Source organism: Hyperolius riggenbachi, chromosome 8, assembly GCF_040937935.1.
Source record: "Hyperolius riggenbachi isolate aHypRig1 chromosome 8, aHypRig1.pri, whole genome shotgun sequence".
Taxonomy (NCBI): Eukaryota; Metazoa; Chordata; class Amphibia; order Anura; family Hyperoliidae; genus Hyperolius; species Hyperolius riggenbachi.
The window spans coordinates 259,354,033-259,380,412 of NC_090653.1; the positions used below are offsets into that span (position 1 = coordinate 259,354,033).

General features: G+C 47.0%; 1 protein-coding gene across 2 annotated transcripts in view; it reads right to left on the reverse strand.

The window, feature by feature from the left end:
- Positions 1–5,583: 5,583 nt before the first annotated feature.
- Positions 5,584–26,380, reverse strand: part of LOC137527804 (bcl-2-related ovarian killer protein-like) — a 58,272-nt gene continuing 37,475 nt past the window's right edge. Inside the window, exons 1-2 of one of the 2 annotated variants that reach the window (XM_068248717.1) lie at positions 11,087–11,551; positions 5,584–5,874 (exon numbers count right to left, since the gene is read on the reverse strand). In XM_068248717.1, the coding sequence (XP_068104818.1) occupies positions 5,746–5,874; positions 11,087–11,545 (588 nt within the window). In that variant the 5' untranslated portion in view covers positions 11,546–11,551 and the 3' untranslated portion in view covers positions 5,584–5,745. Of the gene's footprint in view, positions 5,875–11,086; positions 11,552–26,380 lie in introns of those variants that run through there. The other variant, XR_011023221.1, reaches the window with a different exon arrangement.

A 26,380-nucleotide genomic window follows, 5' to 3' on the forward strand; every position in this document is an offset into this window, starting at 1 on the left:
GGTCAAGCCCGACGAGAGTAAAAAAGAGGAGGAGGAACGTAGGAGGTACCGACTCATTCCCCGGACGTTCCAAAACTGGTCACAGGCTTTTTCCATATATGCCAGTGTACTGGGGGAGAAGCAACCCGAGTGTTGCTCGTCCCTTTTTTGTTACCAGGAATGTATAGCGGAGGCCCACAGGTTATACGGAGGTTCAGCATGGCTGCGCTATGATGAACATTTTAGGCAGTGTAAAGCGATTCGCCCAACGATCAGGTGGGATCAGAAAGACATAGGCATGTGGATGCAGTTGATGATCCCCGGGACTAAGAGCAATCAGCCCTTTCAGGGAGCTGCCGGCAGCTCAGGGTCAGCTGGGCAGCCGGCTAATAAGAAGCCAGGAGTGTGCTGGAAGTTTAATGAGGGGGCATGCAGATTCGGAAGTTCGTGCAGGTTCAAGCATGAATGCTCATCCTGTGGTGGAAGCCATGCCCTTACCAGGTGCTATAAGCAGAACAAAGGTCGTTCCGCAGATGCTGCAAACAAAAGGGAGGACTCCAGTGATGGTGGAAAGGATGGAGCGATATCTAAGTAGGTATCCGGATGCGGCAGATGCGGATTTTCTGCGTAAGGGCTTTGCGGAGGGTTTTCATATTCCTAGTTCAGGTGTCCCAGGTTCTCATCCGCCATATCGCAATTTAAAGTCTGTTATGTTACGCCCAGAGGTTGTTTCTGCCAAATTACTGAAGGAGGTGGAGTTGGGCCGCATGGCAGGCCCTTTTTCAGAATCCCCGATTACTGACTTGGTGGTATCTCCACTAGGTTTAGTCCCAAAAAAGGACCCAGGATCGTACAGGCTGATTCATCATCTTTCTCATCCGAGAGGTTTTTCGGTCAATGACGGTATAGATCCCGAGGCTTCATCGGTTGTTTATACGTCATTTGACTCAGCAGTCCGGCTGGTCAAAAGGACAGGAAAAGGGGCTTTGCTGGCTAAAGCTGATGTGGAAGCAGCCTTTCGGTTGCTTCCTGTGCATCCAGATAGTTTTCACTTGCTGGGCTGCTTTTGGGAGTCACACCTGTACGTAGACTGCTGCCTCCCGATGGGGTGCTCCATATCCTGTTCTTACTTCGAGCGCTTTAGTTCGTTTGTAGAATGGGTGGTCAAAGAAGTGTCAGGGTTAAAGTCAGTCATTCATTATTTGGATGACTTTCTTTTTATCGGGGGGCAGGCTCTAGCTGAATGCGCTTACCTGCTGGCCTCCATGCGCCAGGTGTGTGCGCAGTTTGGCATACCCTTAGCAGAAGAAAAGACCGAAGGCCCACAGACTACAATCAAGTTTTTGGGGATTGTCATCGACTCGGTCGCCATGGAGTGCAGGCTGCCTGGTGATAAGGTGGATGACTTGCGTCTCACTATTACCAGGACGCTCGGTTCAAAAAAGATCACCTTGCGAGAGCTTCAGTCGCTTCTCGGTAAGCTGAACTTTGCGTGCAGAATTATGCACATGGGGCGTATTTTCTGCCGACGTTTGGCAAGGGCTACAGCAGGCGTTGCGTCCCCGCACCATAGGATCCGGTTGGTGGCAGAGCACAAGGAGGACTTGCGTATGTGGTTGGTATTCCTGGCTGACTTTAATGGCCGTTCTATGTGGATGGAGGAAGCTCTCGCAAACCATGACTTGGAGTTATTTACGGACGCCGCAGGATCTCTGGGCTTCGGGGCGTTCTTCTCGGGTAAGTGGTGCGCCGAGGCCTGGCCTGAAACATGGGAACTGTTAGGCCTGACGAAAAATTTGATACTGTTAGAATTATTCCCTATCTTGGTGGCGGTTGAGCTGTGGGGACCTTTGTTGAGGAATAGGAGAATCCGATTCAATTGCGACAATATGGGTGTGGTGCAGGCAATCAATAGTTTGACGGCATCATCACCTCCGGTGGTGAGAGTACTGCGTCAGTTGGTGTTAAGATGTTTGAGATTCAACATGTTGATGTTTGCAGTCCATTTGCCTGGAGTAGAGAATGAAGTGGCTGACGCTCTTTCTCGATTCCAATGGCAGAGATTTTGGACCCTCGTCCCGGGAGCAGAACGGCAGGGGGCTTCCTGCCCTCCGGCCTTATGGAAGATACCCGTGGGACAATAGGAGTTTGGATTTCTCAATCATTGTCAGCATCAACCTGGGCAGCGTATTCAGCGGTGTGGACGCAATGGGAGGAGTCGTGGCGACAAGTTGGAGGTTGCCAAGCAGATGAGGAAAGGTTGTTTTTGTTGCTGAAATTCATGGCGGAAAAAGGGGTTGCGGGGATCACCCCGGGGGTAATAGCAAAAAATTTGGCTGCATTATCGTTTTATTTCAAAGTTCAGGGTTTAACTGATGTTACTAAAGATTTCAGAGTTCGCATGGCATTGAGAGGTTTGAGGAGACAAGTAGTAGCCCCCAAGGATACTAGGCGCCCAGTTACATTTGGCCTGTTGATTTCAATTTTGGGGAAGCTGGGAGAGATATGTAGTTCCCCATACGAGGTTTTGTTATTTAGTGCTGCTTTCGTATTGGCATTTTTCGGGGCTTTCAGGGTGAGTGAATTAGTGAGCCCCAACAAAAGAGGGGTGGGGGGCTTCTTGGAAGGGGATGTGGCATGGTCGGAGACAGGAGTGGAGGTGCAGTTGCGTAGATCAAAGACAGATCAGTTAGGCGGGGGCCGGAAGATCACGTTGTTCCCCGTGGAAGGATCAGTGGGTTGTCCAGTGGCGGTGGTGGGTCAGTTTTTGAGGGTGCGCCCCCGGACGGGTGGTTCATGGCTGTGTCACGCAGATGGGGTGCCATTGACAAAATACCAGTTTGTGGCGGTGTTTAGGAAAACATTGAGCAGCTTGGGCCTTGTTGCGGCCGAGTTTGCATCGCACTCATTTAGGATAGGAGCGGCCACGGAGGCGGCCAGATGGGGGCTTCGAGATGATCAGATTAAGAGCATAGGAAGATGGGAATCAGCTAGATTCCAGTTGTACGTCAGGCCACAGTTGGTATGATGGGTCAGCGAAGGGGAGGTAAACTAGTGTTAGGTATTATGTTAGTTGTTCAGTTTTTGTTTATTTCAGATAACCCAGCTCCTCCAATCTTGGTTTGGATTTTCGGCCACTCATATGTCGCATGGGGTGCACGCAGAGCCGCTGTGCGGCCGGACGGCCGGCAGTTGGGTATCCCGAGAGCGACTGCAACTGTCCGGTGGATCGGAATTCCAGGCATGCAATGGGCCAAGGTATTGCCAGAACTGCAGAGATTCGTGGCCCTGGACAGGGCCCCTGAGGTACTGGTTCTCCATGTCGGTGGGAATGATCTGGCCTCAAGGACCACGAGGCAGATTATACAAGATATAAAATGTGATTTCATGAGGATGCGGTTGACTTTCCCACGAACAATTATAGTGTGGTCTGAGATTATTGGCAGAAGCCATTGGAGGTGGGCTCGGTCCGTTGACAAAATTAATCGAGCTCGCAAGAAGCTGAACAGGGAGGTGTCCCGGTTTGTGGTTAGGAATGGGGGGGTGGCAGTGAGACACGAAGATTTAGAGGAGGATTTAGATTTGTTTCTGAGGCGTGATGGAGTACACCTCAACGCCATAGGTACAGATTTGTGGTCCCTGGCTTTAGAGGGTGGTATTCAGCGGGGGCTCCGTTTGTGGGCTGCACAAGGGTGAGGTTTCTCCCTTGTTTGTGGTGGCGGGGCAGGGAGCCCGGAGGACGGTGGTTAATTATTGGAGGAATTCACGCGGGTGAATTTCTCAGGGTATCCGTCATCTGAAAGAGGTTAGTAAGGGTATGCAGCTGTCCCTGAGCCGGAGTTTGCGGCTGGGGGCCGGTTATATATATAGTTGCATTACCTACGTTTGTTAGCTTCCGGGGTTCCTTGTCCTGCAAGGTTTATACTTCTTAGGTTATTAAGAATTGTTTTATATTAAAATATTGTTCAATAAATTGGGCTGCATTGGCCTATTTTCTCCACGTCAATGGTAGTCCTTTGTATTTTTGTGAGGAAGTTTGGTGAGTGGGTAAAGGTTTGGGGACAGGTAATGGGATATTCCCAGATCAAGAAGGGCCTGGATAGGCGAGAGCAGGAGCTGAGGAAGGCCTCCCATGATAGGGATAGACCTTCTGTCAGGAAAGGAAGGGGTTAATTTCTGGGTGGGCTTGGCCAGGCGACCTGAGTCAGAGGGAAGGCGGGTCGGACAGCAGTGGCTGAGGACAGGAAGGGTGTCAGCGGAAGGGGAGGAGCCAGAACGAGAGGAGATCACAGGAGAAAGTTCCCTCCCACCCTCCCTTAGTTAGAAAGTTTTAGTTGGTTGTCATTGCAGCTGGCGGGGCAGGGAGCCCGGAGGACGGTGGTTAATTATTGGAGGAATTCACGCGGGTGAATTTCTCAGGGTATCCGTCATCTGAAAGAGGTTAGTAAGGGTATGCAGCTGTCCCTGAGCCGGAGTTTGCGGCTGGGGGCCGGTTATATATATAGTTGCATTACCTACGTTTGTTAGCTTCCGGGGTTCCTTGTCCTGCAAGGTTTATACTTCTTAGGTTATTAAGAATTGTTTTATATTAAAATATTGTTCAATAAATTGGGCTGCATTGGCCTATTTTCTCCACGTCAATGGTAGTCCTTTGTATTTTTGTGAGGAAGTTTGGTGAGTGGGTAAAGGTTTGGGGACAGGTAATGGGATATTCCCAGATCATGTATGTGTACAAGGACTTGATAGTAATCAGCACAGAACTGTAAATGAACAATTCGCACATTGCTTACTGCCACTATACTTGCATAATGTCCTTGGCTTGTAATATACACACTGTCTGTCCTTGTATTGTTTTTGTTTGCGTTTGTTAAGTAACTGCCAAGACAAATTCCTTGTAGGTGGAAACTTACTTGGCGAAAATAAATTGATTCTGATTCTGATTGATTCTGATTCTGATAGCACTGACATCTTCTTCAGCACTGTACAGAGTACATAGTCATGTCACTGACTGTCCTCAGAGGAGCTCACATTCTAACCTACCAAAGTCATATATGTCCATTGTAGTCTTGGGCCAGTTTTTTAGGGTGAAGCTAATTCAACTTATTTGTATGTTTTTGTATGTGAGAGGGAACTGGAGTGCTCAGAGATGACCCACGCCGATACAGGTAGAACATACAAACTGTGTGATTCAAGCTGGGAACCCAGTGCTGCAAGGCGAGAGTGCTATCCACTACACCACTGTGTCGCCCAATAACCCTTTAGCAGCCAATTTATTCAGAGGCTTGCAAGTGCTCCAGGCCAATTTATTTTAGCACATTTTTTTTATTTTTTACTTGTTATATTTCCTTGCTTCTAATTAGTACTGCTGTAATATGTATTTATGGCCACTTGTCACTAGGGGGCAGTGTGAGACAATAACAGAGGACTTCTGCTTTCAGTCTCTATATTTTCTGCCAGCAGAGAGAGAGAGAGAGAGAGAGAGAGAGAGATCAAAGCATTCAAAGAATTTACACACATCGAATTCTGCCGACTAAAGTAGTGCGCTTATCTCAAACGAGATAACTCTATTGACGCTGGTAATGGGTTAAAGGCAAGCTGAGATCATACAGCTATGTTTAGGTTTTATTGGTACAGTTAGATATATAAAGATGTCCAGTCCACCATCGACACGGGATATGGAGTGTTGTACTGTATAGATTTTATGCGATGTACAATAGTCACATATCTATAAAGCCACACACAGGAAGTGATGCGGGGTCACACTGATTATATCCTTCTCTTCCACAGGAAGTACGATAACAGCAGAGCGGAGAGTGTAACGAGGACTATGGAGCACATCTTTAATACCTTCCCTTCCATGTTCGCCTTCTTCCCATATCTCTCTGTAAAACCAGCCTACAGACAGAAAACAGAAGTCAGTTACTCAGACAACCATCAAAAAGAGATGTAAAGGCCTGCTTTATCAACACAGGAGCAGCGGAAACTGGTGCAAAAGTGACGCAGTTCCATCCAATCTGGTTATTGCTGGCTAAAGGTGGCCCTAAATCAGGCGACTTGGCCTCGAATCGGAAGAAAATCGATGCCGTCAATTGCATTCCCGACTGACAATGCAACCAATTTCGGGTCAAAACCAATTTCGGACATGCTGCAAGATGTAAGACTGACTTGCTCGATCGTGTGCTAGGCGGTAACAGCGAGTGATATCGGGATGAGCGAAGAATGCGGCGAAACCCCCGGTGCTGTCCCCCTAATGTGTAATGTGCCCAGTGCACTATACATTACCTGTCCGTGGCCACCACTTGTCTGCCGCTGTCTCTGAGCGCACTCCTTGCTCCATACATGTGTCTCACGTGGTTGCCGGAGTAATGAGGGTGTTGGGGTGACATCACACACGCGCCTGCACGTATGCCGGCAACCACGTGGGGCGCGTGTATGGGTGATGGAGTGCGCCCGGAGCCAGCGGAGGACAAGCGGCAGCCACGGACGCAATGTATAGTGCACTGGGGGGCACATTACACATTGGGGACGGCGTCAGGTCGGCGAGGCGGCGGATGTGGCATTCTCCGCCGATTCCCGAGAGATTTCATGCTAAAATCGATCGGGAATTGGTCTGAGGTGTATGGGCAGCCGACAGATCTCTCTCTTATCAGATTCGATTAGTCGAATCTGCCCATCATCGCTGGATGTATGGCTACCTTAATAAAACCTAAAGTCTCATTGGTTGCTTTGGGTAACTACACCACATTTGTTTTCAAAATATTTTATTGTGGTACAATAAAGACATTACAGTTTGATATTTATATCGCTCAAGACCCTATTTTTTCAACTATAAATCTTAGCACTGTTATGATTCTTATACAGTAGATAGTAATATTGAGTTAATAAATGTAAGTAAACCAGTTGTTTTGTAACCATAGCATAGGCCAAGATAAAAAAAAAAGGAAAAGAAAACTTACTACCGTAAATGGTTATTATAAGATACACCAATTTATATTAACACCAAATGTGATAAGAACTCCTGGCATATAAAAAAAGTGCCCTGAGTGACGTATAGCTGTGTATTAATCCAAAGATCACATCTTGCTCTAAACTCCCTGCTAATATTCAAATTAACATATATATTCAGGGCCGGACTTGTATCGTATAGGTAACCAGATTACTCCCCCCCCTCCCTTTCATTATAGTTAACCCGTTGACTCTTCTCTCTAGTATAGGCAGCCAGATGACACCCCCCCCCCACCTCCAGTATAGGCAGCCAGAACCCCCCCCCCTTCCTCCAGCTTAAATTGCCTGATGTCCTCCCCTTCCCTCCAGTATAGGCAGCCCGATGACCCTTCCCCCCCCCTTCGCTCTAGAACAAGAAGCCAGGTGACGCTCCCCCTCTCTGTATAGATAGCCTGATGAATCCCTTTCCTCCAGAATAGGTAGCCAGGCGACCCTGCCCCCCCTCACAGTATAACCTGCTGCCCACACGCCCTTTATCCTGTGGTGCCCTGGCCTAGACCAGTGATGGCTAACCTTGGCACCCCAGCTGTGGTGGAACTACAAGTCCCAAGAGGCATGGCAATACTCTGACAGCTCTAAGCATAACTCGGGGAGGCATGATGGGATTTGTAGTTTTGTCACAGCTGGAGTGCCAAGGTTAGCCATCACTGCCCTAGACCATGGCCTATGTGGCCTTGGCTTAAATCCAGCCATGCTCATATTGACAATTGGCATATCCTAGGTAAAACTGACCCTCAAATAGCACTTCTAATGCAAAAAAGTTATCTCATGGCATGGGAACAGCTGCACGAAACACTTACAAAAAGTCCTACATAGATTTTATATCTATATCCATACAGTGGCTAGAAAGTAAAATTCTAAATCTTAAAATCATTTCTTGGAAAAAAAGTGGGTATTAATTATATGCACCCTGGGTGCCCAATAGGTTGATCGCGACCGCCTATTTGGTACATTGCGGCCTCGTGGCCACATCACATAAAATCTTTTGGCCGGCAGCTGTATAACGCTCCATCAAATTCTGCTGCCGGCCACTAGGGAAGCAGGGGAGGAGAGAGGTAGCGCGCCTCAATGTCATGGCTGGGTGCGGCACCGGGCACAACGCACCCAAGCATGGTGCCCGCTGCCCTCTGCCGGAGCATTCCCTCAGCCGCCGCTGCTTATCTGCCGTCCAGTGAGCCCCAGATACCGCAGTTGGAGCTGGAGGAAGATAAGTGGCATCTATACCCTAACTACCTACACTCCTATATTGAAGGCACATGTACCTGGCTAACCTATACTGAAGGCACATAAACCTGGCTACCTACACTGAAGGCACATATACCTGGCTACCTACACTGAAGGCACATATACCTGGCTACCTACACTTAAGGCACATCTACTTGGCTACCTACACTGAAGGTACATCTACCTGGCTACCTACACTGAAGGCACATATACCCGGCTACCTACACTGAGGGCACATATACCCGGCTACCTACACTGAGGGCACATATACCTGGCTACCTACACTGAAGGTACATATACCTGGCTACCTACACTGAAGGCACATAAACCTGGCTACCTACACTGAAGGCACATCTACATGGCTACCTACACTGAGGGCACATCTACTTGGCTACCTACACTGAAGGCACATCTACATGGCTACCTACACTGAGGGCACATATACCCGGCTACCTACACTGAGGGCACATATACCCTGCTACCTACACTGAAGGCACATATACCCGGCTACCTACACTGAGGGCACATATACCTGGCTACCTACACTGAAGGCACATAAACCTGGCTACCTACACTGAATGCACATATACCTGGCTACCTACACTGAAGGCACATCTACCTGGCTACCTACACTGAAGGCACATCTACCTGGCTACCTACACTGAAGGCACATCTACTTGGCTACCTATACTGAAGGCACATCTACCTGGCTACCTACACTGAAGGCACATCTACTTGGCTACCTACACTGAATGCACATATACCTGACTACCTGCACTGAAGGCACATATACCTGACTACCTACACTGAACGCACATATACCTGGCTACCTACACTGAAGGCACATCTACCTGGCTACCTACACTGAAGGCACATCTACCTGGCTACCTACACTGAAGGCACATCTACCTGGCTACCTACACTGAAGGCACATCTACCTGGCTACCTACACTGAAGGCACATCTACCTGGCTACCTACACTGAAGGCACATCTACCTGGCTACCTACACTGAAGGCACATATACCTGACTACCTACACTGAAGGCACAGATACCTGGCTACCTACACTGGAGGCACAGATACCTGGCTACCTACACTGAAGGCACAGATACCTGGCTACCTATACTGAAGGGACCTATACCTAGCTACCTATACTGAAGGGACCTATACCTAGCTACTACCTATACTGAAGGGACCTATACCTAGCTAGCTACTACCTATACTGAAGGGACCTATACCTAGCTACCTATACTGAAGGGACCTATACCTAGCTACTACCTATACTGAAGGGACCTATACCTAGCTACCTATACTGGATGCACTTGTACCTGGGGGCTTTTCGTGACAAACGAGCCGAAAAAGTGTGGGCACCCCTGAAATACACCATATAATGCCAAGAAGTGACATTAAACAAATTGACAACCTAAGGCAACAGTTTGACCTGCCAAACAAAGCAACTCAATGATCTGAAACCATAACCGTCTCAATCAATCTTACCCAATGTGTTAACCGCAAAGGGATGCAGCTACCCAGAGCATGCAACCTGAGCTCAGCTGTGAAACGAAGCAAGGATTCTGATTGGCTGTTATATAAATGGGACCTAAACTGATGCTGTTGCCCAGAGCAAAAAAAACACAGATCTGCATCCAACCAGCTTTTATAAAAAGCAAGGATTCTGATTGTTTGCTGTATGGAAAGTAAATGGGACATAAAGTGATACAGTTGCCCAGAGCAACAAACCAGCTCTTAGGCAAGGATTCATATTGGCTGCTCCATGCAAAGTAAACAGGACCTAAAATAATACAGTGGCCCAGAGCAACCAACTCATTTTTTGTATTTTTGATTGCAAACCAAAACTACCAAGTGGTTGGTAAAGGGCAAATGTCCTTCCTGGTTGTCTGTCCCTGTCAGGAAAGCTGTAGGAGGAGCTTGACAGATAAACAACAAGAGTGAAAAGAGAAGGATGGGCATTGGCAGGAGATTTGTTTCTGCCTCAACAGGTTCTCTTTTTTTAAAGACAAGAAAATTACTTGGATTTGGCCTTTTCCTTCATCCTCCACATCCAAAACATCTCTATGCCCTCATCATATCCCGCCTTGATTACTACAACTCTCTTTTGTCTGGCCTCCCCTTGAACCGCATTGCCCCCCTTCAATCAGTTAGGAACGCGTCTGCCAGACTCATCCATTCTTCTCACCGCTCCACATCCACATATTCCCTCTATAAATCCCTGCACTGGCTCCCTATCCGATTCAGGATACGTTTTCAAAATTCTATGCCCGGCCCATAAATCAGTGCTCAAAACCTGCCCTTCCTACATCTCAGAGCTTGTTCACAGGTGTACACCCAGGCCGCCCCCTCCAATCCTCCAATGACCTTCCCCTAACTGCCCCATGCATTTCCCACTCCTATGCGCCCCTGCGGGATTTCTCAAGTCACCTCCACCTTCTGGAACTCCCTTCCACTGCATGTCAGACTCGCCCATTCCTTTAACACATTCAAGTATGCCCTCAAAACCCACCTCTTCAAAATGGCTTACCCACACGCCCTACCACACAGTAAGTCTCTGCTGAATATTTATTCCACAGCCCTACCTAGTGTGTCCCTCTCCCCTCCCCTTAGATTGTAAGCTTTTGGCAGGGTCCTCCCTTCCCTAGTGTATTCTACATGATCGCGTGCTCCTTTCCTATGACCACTTTGCACTTGAATTACTGGACCTACCTAACCAGACCATAATCGCATGATCATTTATCTTGTAATTTATCCTATTTTGTGTAACCTTGTAACCTTGTTATGTCGGTCATTCTTTGTATTTATTGTCCAGCTCTGCAGAATATGTTGGCGCTTTATAAATAAAACAAATAATAAAAATACTTACCCACCCATCCTTCTTCTTAATGGCAGGACAGATGTTTTCCTCTACATAGCGGCCCACTCTTTCTGCCAAGGGCTCTAGAGCCTTCTCCATCCCATGCTCTTGGCAGTAGATGGCCATCTGACCAGCCAGGACATAGATGGACAGCACCATGCTCCAGGGAATATCAGGCTGATACCCCGTCTGCCTCTTCTGTCTTTCAAAGAAGTCCATCAGATTGTCATCTATGGTCTGAATGAGGAGGTCGCAGGCCGTGTCTTCTGTAACACCACTGAAAATTCTGGGCCAGCGCTTGAAGAAGATTGGGAATTTTTCCAATAACTCGTCTCCCGCGTGACGCAAAGCATGGGCGGTTGGAGTGGGCGCGGTCCCTGAGGCTCTTCCCGTTACGTAAGCAATATAATCACGGGATAGCTCATAGGCCTCTGTTACTATAATATCTGTAGGCCTAGCTTCAGCCATTCGTGTTCCTGAGACAGGAGGTATATTAATAGACCCATGAAGTTGAGTCACAGACATGGGCTTCTAAAAATATCAGTAACACAGAGAGAGCTAGGCCTCACATATAAGGTAACAAGGCTTAGCATCACTAGGCCTGGCAGGCAAGCTTGACCAGTCCAGCAACAAGAACTCTGTGTTGGCATGAGCAAAGGATTATGGGATAGCAACTAGTATGTTCAGGTAAAAAACAGCTTTGGATTAATTCACAAGATCCCTCTAAAGCAGGCTTTCTCAACCAGGGTTCCCTGAAACCCCAGGATTCCTTGAGTACTCTGTAGGTGTTCCTAGGCATTTTCCCATCATGAGAGTTGGGGGAAGTGTGATAGAAAGCACACTATAATAGGGGGTACTGTAAAATAAGCTCTAAGCTGGGGTTCACAATAATAATGAGTGCATTCCTAAAAAGCACTAGAATAAAGAGACATTATAATGAAGGGCACTGTAATAGGAGGTAGTGATAGCGTACGTTAAAAAAGGGCGTCAGGAAAAAGGGCGCAGGGTATTAGACGATAAGCACGAATAACGTTTAAAAAAAAATTGTGCTATATTTCGTTTAAAAATAATTTTTTAATAAAGTTATAAATCATTAAATAATGTGTATGAAATCGGCAATTGTAAAAACGTTAATCTTCCCTGTTTAAAAAGTGAAATGTATAATAACGTTTTATAAAAGATTAATAAGAATTTTACTAAAGCTATACCTAACCCTACTCTCACACAGAACCCTCCCTGTACCTATCCCTAACCCCTAGACCCCCCTGGTGGTGCCTAAACCTAAGACCCCCCTGGTGGTGCCTAAACCTAAGACCCCCAGGTGGTGCCTAAACCTAAGACCCCCAGGTGGTGCCTAAACCTAAGACCCCCAGGTGGTGCCTAAACCTAAGACCCCCAGGTGGTGCCTAACCCTAAGACCCCCCTGGTGGTGCCTAAACCTAAGACCCCCAGGTGGTGCCTAACCCTAAGACCCCCCTGGTGGTGCCTAAACCTAAGACCCCCCTGTGATAAGCATTAATAACGTTTTAAAAAAATATTGTGCTGTTTTTCGTTTAAAAATAATGTTTTAAAAAAATATTGTACTGTTTTTCATTTAAAAATAATGTTTAAAAAATTATAAATCATTAAATAATGTGTAATCATGAGAAGCAGTTATAAAACATTAAAAGTCTCCGGGCGCCGATTGTAAAACGTTATTTTTCTCTGACGCCCTTTTTTCCTGTTGGGTGCCCATTAAACGATATTTATTATGGTAGTGAATGGCGGCGCCCTTTTTGTCCACCTGCCTCATGCGCCCAAATTTCCTGCCTCGGTAGTGATATAAACAGTCACACCAGCTTTTAAAGACTATGGCATCTGCAAAATAAATTCAGGGGTTCTTTGAGATCCTAAATATATTTGCAGGGGTTCCTTTAGATCAAAAAAGAATTTGCAGGATTCCTCCAGGGTAAAAAAAAGTTGAGAAAGGTTGCTCTAAAGGCTTGCTGTAGTAATTGTCACTCCAGTGTCCTCTGCTTGGCTTGTTAGCGCAGACTACTTTCAGATTGTGATCTCTGACATTGAAAGACCACATACATATAGTGATTCTAGTATCAATACAAACGTTAAAAGAGACCCCTGCTGGTCAGGTACCCTCGTATACCAGAATTGCTTCAGTAAGGCCCCTTTTATACTTGCATGGAAAGTGTGGGCTGTGTTACCACAGGGTAATGCAACGGCAATGTAAAGCAATGGGGCCTAGCACACGTATTGGGTTGCGATGCTCCAGAAGTGCACGATCCACTGCAGAGCCACCGCAAAGTCAACCGCCGGACTTCCACAGTGGCAGAAGTAATGTAAGTCAATCGATACCTTACCCAATCATACCTTTCAAAAAGTTGGTGCCGACGTTGTGGCATGCCGCGTGCATGCGCAGAATGATATGACGGGGATCCCCGGGAATCCCAGTGATGTACTTCCTGTCCAGCAGGAAGTACATAGACTGGGCGAGGGGCATGCGGGGGCTATGCATGTGACCCTGTTGGGGCACTCTGCCGCAGGGTCCCATGTTTGTGATTTTGCGCATTGTGTGGTGCTATGGGGCGGGGCATCGCACTGCAAACGCACAACTCGGTAGTATAACCGGCCTTAGGCAACAATGCCCCAAGACGTTCAAAAGGGTTTATTCATAGACCACAGAGTTATAGGAAAGGTGCCCATTAACGCTGCAATTTTAAGTGAATGATTGTATTTTTGATCAGATCAATTAGAAAAGATTTGTTTTTAAGCGATCCACAGTATTAAAGAGTACCTCCAGCGTAAACTAAAGTGCAACTCATCTTCCCTTTATAGCCCCCTAATGTAGGTCCGGCAATTGAATGGACATGTAAATCAGCTATTCGCCATTAAAAGACCGTACTTCATAAAGCCCGCCCCATTGGGAACAATACGTAACTTTGTTTTTTGGCCTCTTGAGAAGTTCGGAGCTCTGTGGCCACTCCTACTGTGTTGCTGCCCCCTCCCCCCAACTTGGCAAATAGGTTCAGATAGGCAGCCCACGAGCTGGGGGAGGGGGTGACAACACAGTGAGGGTGGCCACAGAGCTCCAAACTTCAACTTAGAGGCTTTGGGTTTGCGAAGGAGGGGTAGCTGGGGAAAGGGGGGGAGGGGGGGTAGCGTGGTGTATGTGTGTGTAATGGCCCATACTCACGGGCTACAATTGTCGCCGCAACCACGTGGCACGTGCGTGTTGCGGCGACAGGTCGCCCGTGAGTATGACGTGTGTGCCCCGAACCGTCGCTGCTGTTGCCAGGCGAATGACGCGGTCAATCGCCCGGCGACAGTTGCCGCCGCAACTTCGTCGCAACTGTCGCTTGTCCGCGTGAGTATGCGGACTAGCAACAGCAACCTAAAAGCCGGTGCATTGAGTTTCCAGCAGGGGGGAGGAACGTCAGCGACAGCTTCCATCGCATACATAGTCCCTCTTCCGTGTGTGTATGCGGAGGGACCTGGCGACAAGCTGTCGCCAAACTGTCGCTCACACGCTCCCGTGTGTGAGCGACTGGCAACAAAAGTAGCCCGTGAGTATGGGCCATAAAGGTTTGGGATTTACCTGCGAACAGCTGATTGATATTGCAGCTAGCAGCAGTCATTCACATAAAGTTATTTTACATTGCTAAAAAATATTTTTTTTTATTAAAATGACAATGTAACATAAAAAAATATAGTGGTGTTTTTTTTTTTTACATTTTAATCCCTAACAAATGAATAAAACACTTGTGCTCACTATTCATGGACACCTGTAATGGCTGCCGCCAATAGCGATTGGATGCAATCACTATGGCGACAGCTCAGGGACCCAACACTGTATTGATGCATTGAAATGTTGTTGCCTAGCAATGTATCTGTGCAGTACTGGGGTCAGCAGACTGTGCGCCCTAACGATCGCATCCAATCACTACAGACGTACATGCTGGCGATAATGGTACGCTACCTGCGCAACTAGTGATGAAATATGGCATGCATGGTATCCTTTTAACTGGCACGAGCCAAATAATGTATTTTGAGGTGTTTTTAAGTAGAGTTGGGCCGAACCTCCGATTTTAGGTTCGCGAACCTGGTTCGCGAACTTCCGCGGAAGGTTCGGTTCGCGTTAAAGTTCGCGAACCGCAATAGACTTCAATGGGGATGCGAACTTTGAAAAAAAAAAATAATTATGCTGGCCACAAAAGTGATGGAAAAGATGTTTCAAGGGGTCTAACACCTGGAGGGGGCATGGGGGAGTGGGATACATGCCAAAAGTCCCCGGGAAAAATCTGGATTTGACGCAAAGCAGCGTTTTAAGGGCAGAAATCACATTGAATGCTAAATGACAGGCCTAAAGTGCTTTCAAACATCTTGCATGTGTATACATCAATCAGGTAGTGTAATTAAGGTACTGCTTCACACTGACACACCAAACTCACCGTGTAACGCACCGCAAACAGCTGTTTGTGTAGTGACGGCCGTGCTGGACTGGTGCGCACCATGGCGAGAGTGCAGGTTTTGGTGGCTTTACAGCCCATATGGTCGCCTGGCTGATGTAGCTGAATGACAGAACAGTGACTGTCCAGCTGATCAAATTTGGTCTGACCACAATGAGGCAACGACCTTATTATCGTGGGTGTGCCCCCCGAGACACTCATCTAGGCGCCGGTCATTGCTTCATTGTGATACGCAAGCCCCTTCACCACGGCAAGGTAATGATCACAAAGGGGAATGGGCGCATGTACATGCCTTTTCTTTTGTTGTTGCAGCTGCCCGCAGTGCAGCCAGAAAAATTAGGCAGTCATGTACACGCACATGCAGTGGCGGGTTCACTAAACATGTATACAGTGGCGGGTCCACTGAACAGAACAGGTATGCAGTGGCGGGTTCACTAAACAGAACAGGTATACAGTGGCGGGTTCACTAAACAGAACAGGTATACAGTGGCGGGTTCACAGAACAGGTATGCAGTGGCAGGTTCACTGAACACAACAGGTATGCAGTGGCGGGTCCACTGAACAGAACAGGTATGCAGTGGCGGGTTCACTGAACAGGTATACAGTGGCGGGTCCACTGAACAGAACAGGTATGCAGTGGCGGGTTCACTGAACAGGTATGCAGTGGTGGGTTCACAGAACAGGTATGCAGTGGTGGGTTCACAGCACAGGTATGCAGTGGTGGGTTCAATGAACAGGTATACAGTGTCGGGTCCACTGAACAGAACAGGTATGCAGTGGCAGGTTCACTGAACAGGTATGCAGTGGTGGGTTCACAGCACAGGTATGCAGTGGTGGGTTCACAGCACAGGTATGCAGTGGTGGGTTCACAGCACAGGTATGCAGTGGTGGGTTCACAGAACAGGTATTCAGCCAGACAGAAACAAGTTAAGCCTAACTAATCTTTCCCTGAGAGACAGTCTGCAGCAGCTCGCCCTACTCTCACTAACGCAGGCAGCACACGAGTGACCGTAATGGCCGCCGCTGCCTGCCTTATATAAGGGGGGGGTGGGGCTCCAGGGGCTAGTGTAGCCTAATTGGCTACACTGGGCCTGCTGACTGTGATGTAGAGGGTCAAAGTTGACCCTCCATGTGCATTATGGGGCGAACCGAACTTCCGCAAAGGTTCGCCTGCGGGAAGCGAACGCGAACCACGGAAGTTCGCATGGAACCGTTCGCAGGCGAACCGTTCGGCCCAACTCTATTTTTAAACTGTGGAACATGTCATGTAAAAATTAGGAAGGGGGAAACATGAAAAAAGTGTCATTTACGCTAAATTTTCCGTGATAAATTTCCAGTGAAATTAAATAATACTTGAAAAAAAAATATTACCCAAAGAAAGCCTAGAATGTCCTGAAAAAAATATCACTTTGATGGCATAGGTAATACAATGTTATTGATGTATCAAAAGCAACACAGCTGATATGCCAAAAATGTCAAGAGAGCCCAAGGTGGGATCATAAAAAAAAGTAGGCTACTTGATCCGATGGGCTGAGCGGATCAGGTAGCCTCAAAAACCGCCGCTCCCCGCTGCTCCTTTGGGCCGCACTGGCCCACTTTCACTTTCTTGACCTCTGGACCACGACGCTGGAATGAGAGATTCATTCTCTCACCAGCGCAGGTAGACGGGGGAGGCGTGGCTAGGGAGGGAGAGCTGCCCAATGACAGCTCTGGAAACCCTGCAGGAACACCCCTGGTGGGTGTTTTGAACAGGGTATCCCTCTCCCCCAGGGCCGGGCCGAGGCATAGGCTGGAGAGGCTCCAGCCTCAGGGCGCAGTGTAGGAGGGGGCGCACAATTCATTCAGCTGTCATTACTAATTGTGTTTGAAGCAGAAAAAATAAGAAAAGGAGATACATGGAAGTGAGTACAAGCCAGATAACTAGAGATTAAGGTGTTGGGGGGCCCTGGGGTGCCTCTTAGTCTAAGAGCAATCAGTGTGTGACGGCTGGGGTGGAGGGATGGAGGGGCGCACTTTGGTGTCTCAGCCTTGGGTGCTGGAGGACCTTGTCCCGGCTCTGCTCTCCCCTGTGTTTACCTCCTAGATGGCGACAAATAATGTTGCTAATCTCGGGGGGCTATAGCGTGACGCTGGGGGCACAGAGAGCGGCGGTGTGGGGACACAGAGGCATGTCATGAGGCAGAGAACATGCCTCTGTGTCCTATCTGCCCTCCCCCTCCTCCCCACAAGAACCACCTCAGGTTCTCTTTAAGGGATAAAAACCTAGACCCTGAAGGGGTTAAAAGGATTATGATAGTACATTTTCACCTACTTTTTGGTACTTTTTCAGTTGCAGAGTGTGCTGAAAATTTGATCAGAAGTTGATCTTACATCAGAAGATGAAAAATTATCTCCTAGGAGAAAACGCAGGAGAAAAAGTGAATTGAATTAGGGCCACGGTATGCAACTAGCACGACTGTTGCTATGGTAATGCGTGATATGAATGAGCGTTACCATTAGTAGTGTGCACGGCAATATTACCACAAGTGTTTGGATCAGGCTCAATAAGGTTAGATTAATTGCTTTTACTTAGATCACAAATAGCACTGGCATTACTCTTTAAAGGAACCAAAGTATTCCTGATTTTCAAACCACTTGTGATCATAAAAATTTGCTATGCCGATCGACCAGTTCGGTTAGGAAACGATCGATAATGCGATCGTTCATGATCCATTGGGTCCACCAGCTTCTCTGTTTTCATACAATACGATCTGAATAATCGGATCTAAAAAAAATGATTGTTCACAGAAAATGGTACCGTTAACCTCCTTGCCGGTTATCCCGAGCTGAGCTCGGGGTAACCCGCCGCAGAGGATTGCTCTGGCCCTGCTGGGCCGATTTACATATTTTTTTTAAAAAATCACGCATCAAGCACTTTGCTTGCTGCGTGTTACCTGCGATCGCCAATTCGCAGCCGATTCGCAGCTACCCGCCGCGTTAGAGGCCCCCCCACCGAAATGCGCAGCCTGGCCAATCAGTGCCAGGCAGCACTGAGGGGTGGATCGGGACTCCAAGTGACGTCATCGCAATCGTTGCCATGGCGACGGGGAAGCCCTAAAGGAAATCCCGTTCAGAACGGGATTTCCTTATGGGCGAGTGCGCCGGCGACGATCGGAGGGGTGGGAGGGACGCCGCAGGGAGGGGGGCATCATGTAGCTAGCGCTAGGCTAGCTACATGATAAAAAAAAATGCAAAGAAACCTTCCAGCGGAATTTTGGACTATAGCTGTCGTTACTGATGCTTGCAGGCCCGGATTTACCTCAGAGGAGCCAATAAGCACAGAGATGTCCTGGCACATTAGACTCCACCCTCCATGAACCTACACACCCCCACTTAACCGCACCACAAGTGTGCTGGCTGGCCCAGCTGTCACTTCTCTCTTACTTCCCTTGCCCAACATAGGTAGCTACAGTTGCCCCTTTGTATTAGGTAGCCAGAGGAACCCTCAGAATTAAGTAGCTACAGTTGCCCACAAGTATTAAGTAACTAAAGGAACCTTAATATTAAGTAGCTGAAGGTGTCCCCAAGTATTAGTAGCTAGAGGCTGACTGAAGGGAGATCTCATCAGTTGAATGCCGAGAGTGAGAGCAGGTTGAGCAATCTCTTATTTACTATCAGGACTCAGGACTCTGCGTATAGAAGGAGGGAGGCACTTGGGGAGGGGAGTGGTCCCCCTTTCCATCATCAGGTGCCTGTAGGCACGTGCCTACAGTGCCTTATGGTAAATCCACTTGTAAAAACAAAACAGAGGACACCAAGAGCCCAATAGTGCAATATTGTCTGGTAAGCTCAATATATAATGTAATGTCAAAAGTTCTTATACTCACAAAGGTGGGTTACCATCAGGCAACCACTTGACAGGCAGGTGGGGAGTATTAGTACCTGACCCCACTCAGGTATAAAAGTCGCTCTCTGTAGATAGGAAAATGGGGAAAGAACCCCTCCACCAGGGGTGGACTTAATCGTGCTGTAATATGTACGAACAGAGGCGCCAAGCAGAGTAAAACAATGTTCTAAAAAAAATGATTAAAAGAGGGAAGTCGAGGGGGACTTACCTCCCTCTGGTAGTCGACATATACTCAAATGCAGAGTAAAAAATATACAATTTATTCACAGCTCCATAAAATCGCAACGCGTTTCGCGGTCAACAGTCCCGCTTCATCAGGCAGTACAGGAGCATATAAACTGGTTCAGGTCCATAAAGCGTGTGAGCGCCTCACAGCGTCACAGAGGCGCTCACATGCTTTATGGACCTGAACCAGTTTTATATGCTCCTGTACTGCCTGATGAAGCAGGACTGTTGACCACGAAACGCGTTGCGATTTTATGGAGCTGTGAATAAATTGTATATTGTTTACTCTGCATTTGAGTATATGTCCACTACCAGAGGGAGGTAAGTACACCTCGACTTCCCTCTTTTTATCATTTTTTAGAACATTGTTTTACTCTGCTTGGCGCCTCTGTTCGTACATATTACAGCACGATTATGATAAATCCAGCCCTGGAATGCTTGTGAGATGTATGATGAGCAGGGATGAGCTAGAACAGTGCTGTCCAACTTCATGGGCATGGAGGGCCATTTTTTTTTCAGACCCCATGGTGGAGGGCCGAAGGTTCTTGCTAGAGCCGCAGCCCCCCCCCCCCCCCCCCCCCCCCCCCGGAAAAAATGCAATTAAAGGATAATTAGATTGGCAGCACTTTTCACAAAATGCAATTTAAAATAATGGTGAAGATGAGGGTTCCATTGAGCGCCGCGCCGAAAAATGGGTGTGGCCATGGACCAGAATGCGGGTGTGGCCACGGGTGGAGACAAATTTACATGAACTTAGCAATGTGGGACATTAGATTAGGACAGTGGTGGTGAACCTTTTGGAGGCCGAGTGTCCAAACTGCAACCCAAAAGTCACTTATCGCAAAGTGGCAACAGCAATTTAAACTACATACAAACGTTTTAACTCATACATGAACATTATGGAAAATCCAAGTTGAAAATAAACTGGGAAGATAATTTCATCCATCCTACTCCTGAAAAATGTGGGGATTTTTTTAGAACCTCCCAGTTTTATTTTCCGTTTTAAAAAGCTAAAAAAGTAGGTTTAATGCTATTGTCTCATGATGACGATTCAGCTTTTCCATAGTCTCACAGTTCGCAATCATGTGACCCCCAACAAGACAAATTCAGCAATCATGAGGCCCCCAACAAATCATGAGGCCCCCAACAAGACAAATTCAGCAATCATGATGCCCCCAACAAGACAAATTTAGCAATCATGAGGCCCCCAAAAAATCATGAGGCCCCCAACAAGACACATTCAGCAATCTAGAGGCCCCCAACAAGACAAATTCAGCAATCGTGATGCCCCCAACAAATCATGAGGCCCCCAACAAGACAAATTCAGCAATCATGAGGCCCCCAACACGACAAATTCAGCAGTCATGAGGCACATAAATAGACAGCGTTTCACATAAATAAGCAGAATGCCCCTTTAATATGGTAGACACCTCTCACCTGGCTTCTAAATTCTCCTCTACTGGCTGCTGTGCCTGGCAATAGTGTTTTGGGCCGGATTGGGGATGATGTGTGGGCTGAAATGCCGGGTGACAGGTGTCCCCCCAGTTGAGGTAGATAGTGACAGGAGCCCCCCCAGTTAGATAGTGACAGGTGCCCCCCCAGTTAGATAGTGACAGTTAGATAGTGACAGGAGCCCCCCAGTTAGATAGTGACAGGTGCCCCCCCAGTTAGATAGTGACAGGAGCCCCCCCAGCTAGTGACAGGTGCCCCCCCAGTTAGATAGTGACAGGAGCCCCCCCAGCTAGTGACAGGTGCCCCCACCAGTAATGAGCCCGTTACCTCTGTGTCCCCGCGGGCCTCTCCGGTGTCCCCGCTGGCCTCTCCGGTGTCCCCGCTGACGATGCTGCCGCTGCCTCACAGATGAGACCTCACAGATCGCGGCGACTGAAGCAAGCAGAGCGCGCGCATGACACCCGCGCGGCAGAACGTCACATGCGGAAGTGACTAATGATTCACTTCCGCATGTGACGTACTCCGTGCGGGTACCATGCGCCCTCTGTTTACCTCAGTCGCCGCGATCTGTGAGGTCTGATCTGTGAGGCAGCGGCAGCGGGGGGACATAGGAGAGGCCACAATAAGAGGGAGCAGGCATGGCGCCGATAGCGCAAGCCATGCCTGCATCCCAGGGACACGAGCGGGCCGCAGCAGGTGGCCTGGCGGGCCGGATGCGGCCCGCGGGCCGCCAGTTGGACAGCACTGAGCTAGAATATTCAACAAAGTTGCATCCAAATCTACGTTTCGTTAGGCTTGAGATTTTCACAAAAAGGTCATGGATTTTTGCAAAAATTAGAATTTTCTTGAAAATGTGTTTTGTCCTGCTCATTGACTTCAATACATTTTGCGTGCTATTTTCTCAACCCAGCACAATTTTTTGTTTCTTATATCCATTGACCAGTGCATTTGGCAAAAATAAGTTGTTTACTTGTTTTCTAATTTTTCTATATTTTTTTTTTCATGTGAATTATTTGTGAAAATTTTTGGCAAAAATAAAATGGACGTATTCACCCATCACCACCAAGAGGATGACTGTCCTTATTCAGGCCTGGAACCCACTACAGTGATTTTTTTGAGAGTTTAGGGAGCGATTCAAAACGCTAGCAATTTCCCTGAACGCTCAGCTAATGTTAATGGATGGGCCAATTTCCACTGGAGCGATTGTCATTACCAAAAATGCTATCGCAGGACATGCACCATTTTGTTGGCATTAGCGTTTTGCGTTAGCGTTTCTGCAATGTAAAATATATAAACGCTGGCATAATCGCTCATGGATCGCTATACAGAGCGATTTGCTAGCGTTTTTAAAATACTGCACACTGTAAAAAATCAGAATTAAAAACGTTAATCGAAAATCGCTACACAATCGCTGACAAAATCTTACACTTTTTAAAATCCCTACCAAAATTGCCTGAAAACGCTCATTAAATCACTTACAAAACGCTTATTAAAAACGCTAGTGATTGTGATAGCAATTTGCGCTTTGTAGTGGGTTCCAGGCCTAAAGGACACATGACACGATGACCTCATCCCCTGATGGTTGAATATAATTTGCCTTCAGAAGGTACTTGCGAAAATTCAGCAAGTATTAAGTGAACATCTGTGGTTACCCACAATGCACCGCTACTGAATATGCAAATTCTCTCTTTATGCTCCTGTAGCCAGGCTGCACATCCAGACCCACTGGTGTATAGCATGCCTATAGCTTTATATTTTACAGAGCCACATCAACCCAACTTGCAGACAGACTGTTTCTGACTTTCTGGGCCTTGTCAGTGCATGGCATGGATTGATGTGGCTCTATGGAACAGGGCTTGGACCAGTATTATAGAATACCCAGATAATTCATGATGACCCACAACCTCAGTGGTCACTGAAGAGTGGACCAGTGTCAGAAGAAGACATCAGCAGAGCTTTAAGTGGTAACAGTAAACTACTGGAGGTAAGTATGCATCCTTTTACAAAGTTCCATTTTTTCTGGCGTTCAATTTGAAAAAGGTTATCTTAACTTACCTCAGACCTATGTATTAAGTGATCAAGTCCACTCTCTGGCTGCCCTATTAGTCCACAAAATAATACTGTGACTTGCAGTATTGCTAGTTTGCCTGGAGGTGGCACTGCAGCCTAAAATATGTAGAACGTACTGCGTTGCCTCAAAAGTAAGACAGGTTCTTATATTAAAGTGGACCTAAACTCAGAACTTCCTCTCTGCTCTAAAAGATAAGCAACAGCATAATAACCTTTAAATAAATTCACAATTTCTCAGCGCTCCTTGCAAAAGCAGTCTGCAGCCACCCAGTGCATAAGCAGCTTGATGGGTGATCATCACCCGGATAAACATGTGAAGTGGGTCAGATCACATGAAATCAATGTTATTCAATAAAATAAACATACAAAAAGTAAGAAAACTGGCGTACGTTAAAAAGGGGCGCTGGGAAAAAAGGGCGCGGGGTTTTAAACGATAAGCATGGATAACGTTTAAAAATATACTGTACTATATTTCGTTTATAAATAATGTTTTATAAAGTTATAAATCATTAAATAATGTGCATGAAATCGGCAATTGTGAAAATGTTAATCTTCCGTTTAAAAAGTGAAATGTATAATAACGTTTAAAAAAAAATTACGTGCAGTTCGTGTCAACACCGCTCCACCCGCGAATCACTGGAGTGTGCTCGATCGGATCAGCTAGGTCCACAGAGTACAGCAAGAAGGTCCGCACCAATCCAGGATTCCAGAAACACTTTTATTTAGGACGTATCCAATGTAAAATATGCACATGCATCACAACAGTGTTTCTGGAATCCTGGATTGGTGCGGACCTTCTTGCTGTAAAAAAAAATTAGTAAGTAACCCTCCCTGTACCTTCCCCTAACTCCTAGACCCCCGTATTGGGGAAGCAGGAAATTTGGGCGCATGAGACAGGTGGACAAAAAGGGCGCCGCCATTCACTCCCATAATAAATATCGTTTAATGGGCGCCCAACAGGAAAAAAGGGCGCCGGAGAAAAATAACGTTTTAAAAGCGGCGCCCGGAGACTTTTAATGTTTTATAACTGCTTCTCATGATTACACATTATTTAATGATTTATAATTTTTTAAACATTATTTTTAAACGAAAAACAGTACAATTTTTTTTTAAAAACATTATTTTTAAACGAAAAACCGCACAATATTTTTTAAAACGTTATTAATGCTTATCACAGGAGGGTCTTAGGTTTAGGCACCACCAGGGGGATCTTAGGTTTAGGCACCACCAGGGAGGTCTTAGGTTTAGGCACCACCAGGGGGGTCTTAGGTTTAGGCACTACCAGGGGGGTCTTAGGTTTAGGCACTACCAGGGGGGTATTAGGTTTAGGCACCACCAGGGGGGTCTTAGGTTTAGGCACCACCAGGGGGGTCTTAGGTTTAGGCACCACCAGGGGGGTGTAGGGGTTAGGGATAGGTACAGGGAGGGTTCTGTGTGAGAGTAGGGTTAGGTATAGCTTTAGTAACATTCTTATTAATGTTTTTATAACTTTATAAAACATTATTTTTAAACGAAATATAGCACAATTTTTTTTTTACGTTATTCATGCTTATTGTTTAAAACCCTGCGCCCTTTTTTCCCAGCGCCCTTTTTTAACGTACGCCCGTATTGGTGCCTAAACATAAGACCCCCTGGTGGTGCCTAAACCTAAGACCCCCCCTGGTGGTGCCTAAACCTAAGACCCCCCCTGGTGGTGCCTAAACCTAAGACCCCCCTAGTGGTGCCTAAACCTAAGACCCCCCTGGTGGTGCCTAAACCTAAGACCCCCCTGGTGGTGCCTAAACCTAAGACCCCCCTTGTGGTGCCTAAACCTAAGACTCCCCTGATGGTGCCTAACCCTAAGACCCCCCTGGTGGTGCCTAAACCTAAGACCCCCCTGGTAGTGCCTAAACCTAAGACCCTCCTTAGTGATCACGGTATTGTGTGTAGAATAATGTTTTAGAAACAGTAAGGGATAAAATATATTACAATTTACGTTACGTACTGATCGCTTTATTTTGTGAATAATAATGTTTTACAAACAGTAAGGGATAACATTTAAAATAATGTTTTATTGAAATAGGAAACGTAAATCATCACAAGCAGTTATAAAACATTAAAAATCTTCGGGCGCCATTGGAAAACGTTATTATTCTCGGGCGCCCTTTTTTCCTTTTCGGCGCCCAGTAAACGATATTTATTATGGGAGTGAATGGCAGAGTTTTAGTCACCTGGGGCTTCTACCAGCCCCCTGCAGCTGTCTGGTGCCCACGCAGCCTCGCTCGGATCCTCCTGTCCCCGCCGGCAGCTACTTCCATTTTCGGCGACAGGCCCGACAGGCCTGGGAACGCGAGTGATTCTTCGCGTTCCTGGCCGCAATAGCAGTATAGAGGGCGCTTTTGCGGCCAGGAACGTGAAGAATCACTGGCGTTGCCAGGCTTGTCGGCGAAAGTGAAAGTAGCTGCCGGCGGGGACAGGTGCGTCCGAGCGAGTCTGCGTGGGCAGAGGGCGGCTGCAGGGGGGCTGGTAGAAGCCCCAGGTCAGGGCCGGTTTAAGCAACAATGGGGCCCCAGGGCAAAATAAACCTGGGGGGCCCCCCAACATATACCCCGGAACAAAAATCAGAATTAGGGGACCTTTTTTGCAGCTGGTATAGTCAGGGTGTGAAGTCCCAATCGGTCAGAGCTCCACATTCTGGCTATCCCAGCCTGCATGGGGGACAAGGGGTTAAAAAGTTTCAGGAGGGGGGACCCCACATAATTTTTTTTTTTAAATTCCCGCACTCTAAACATAAAAAAAATTGGGAAAATAGGAAAAAATGCCAGGGATCTTCATACAGCCATATTGCGGCTGTATAGCGATCCCTGGCCAAAGCGCTGCGGCTGCGTATAGACCCCCTGGAAACCCCGTCAGGAAATTTACTGCGCTTTCGTTTGATGCCTGTAAAATTACACTGCCGTTAGGTTGGCTACTAAAAGTGACATTTACCGCATTTAAAACTATACTTTTTTCCTTCGAAACTTTAAAATCGATTTTCTCAAAAACTATAAGCTCTTTTTGAAAAATTGTTTTTTCCTCTTATTCCTAATGATCTCCTTAACATCTCCTGCAAATTTAGGGTTTCTAGCATTTAAGGTGGATTTGCTATTAACCATTAAAGTCGACAGGTTTTTAAATGTGTTTTGTTATTTTCCTTTGAAACTTTAAAATCGATTTTCTCAAAAACTA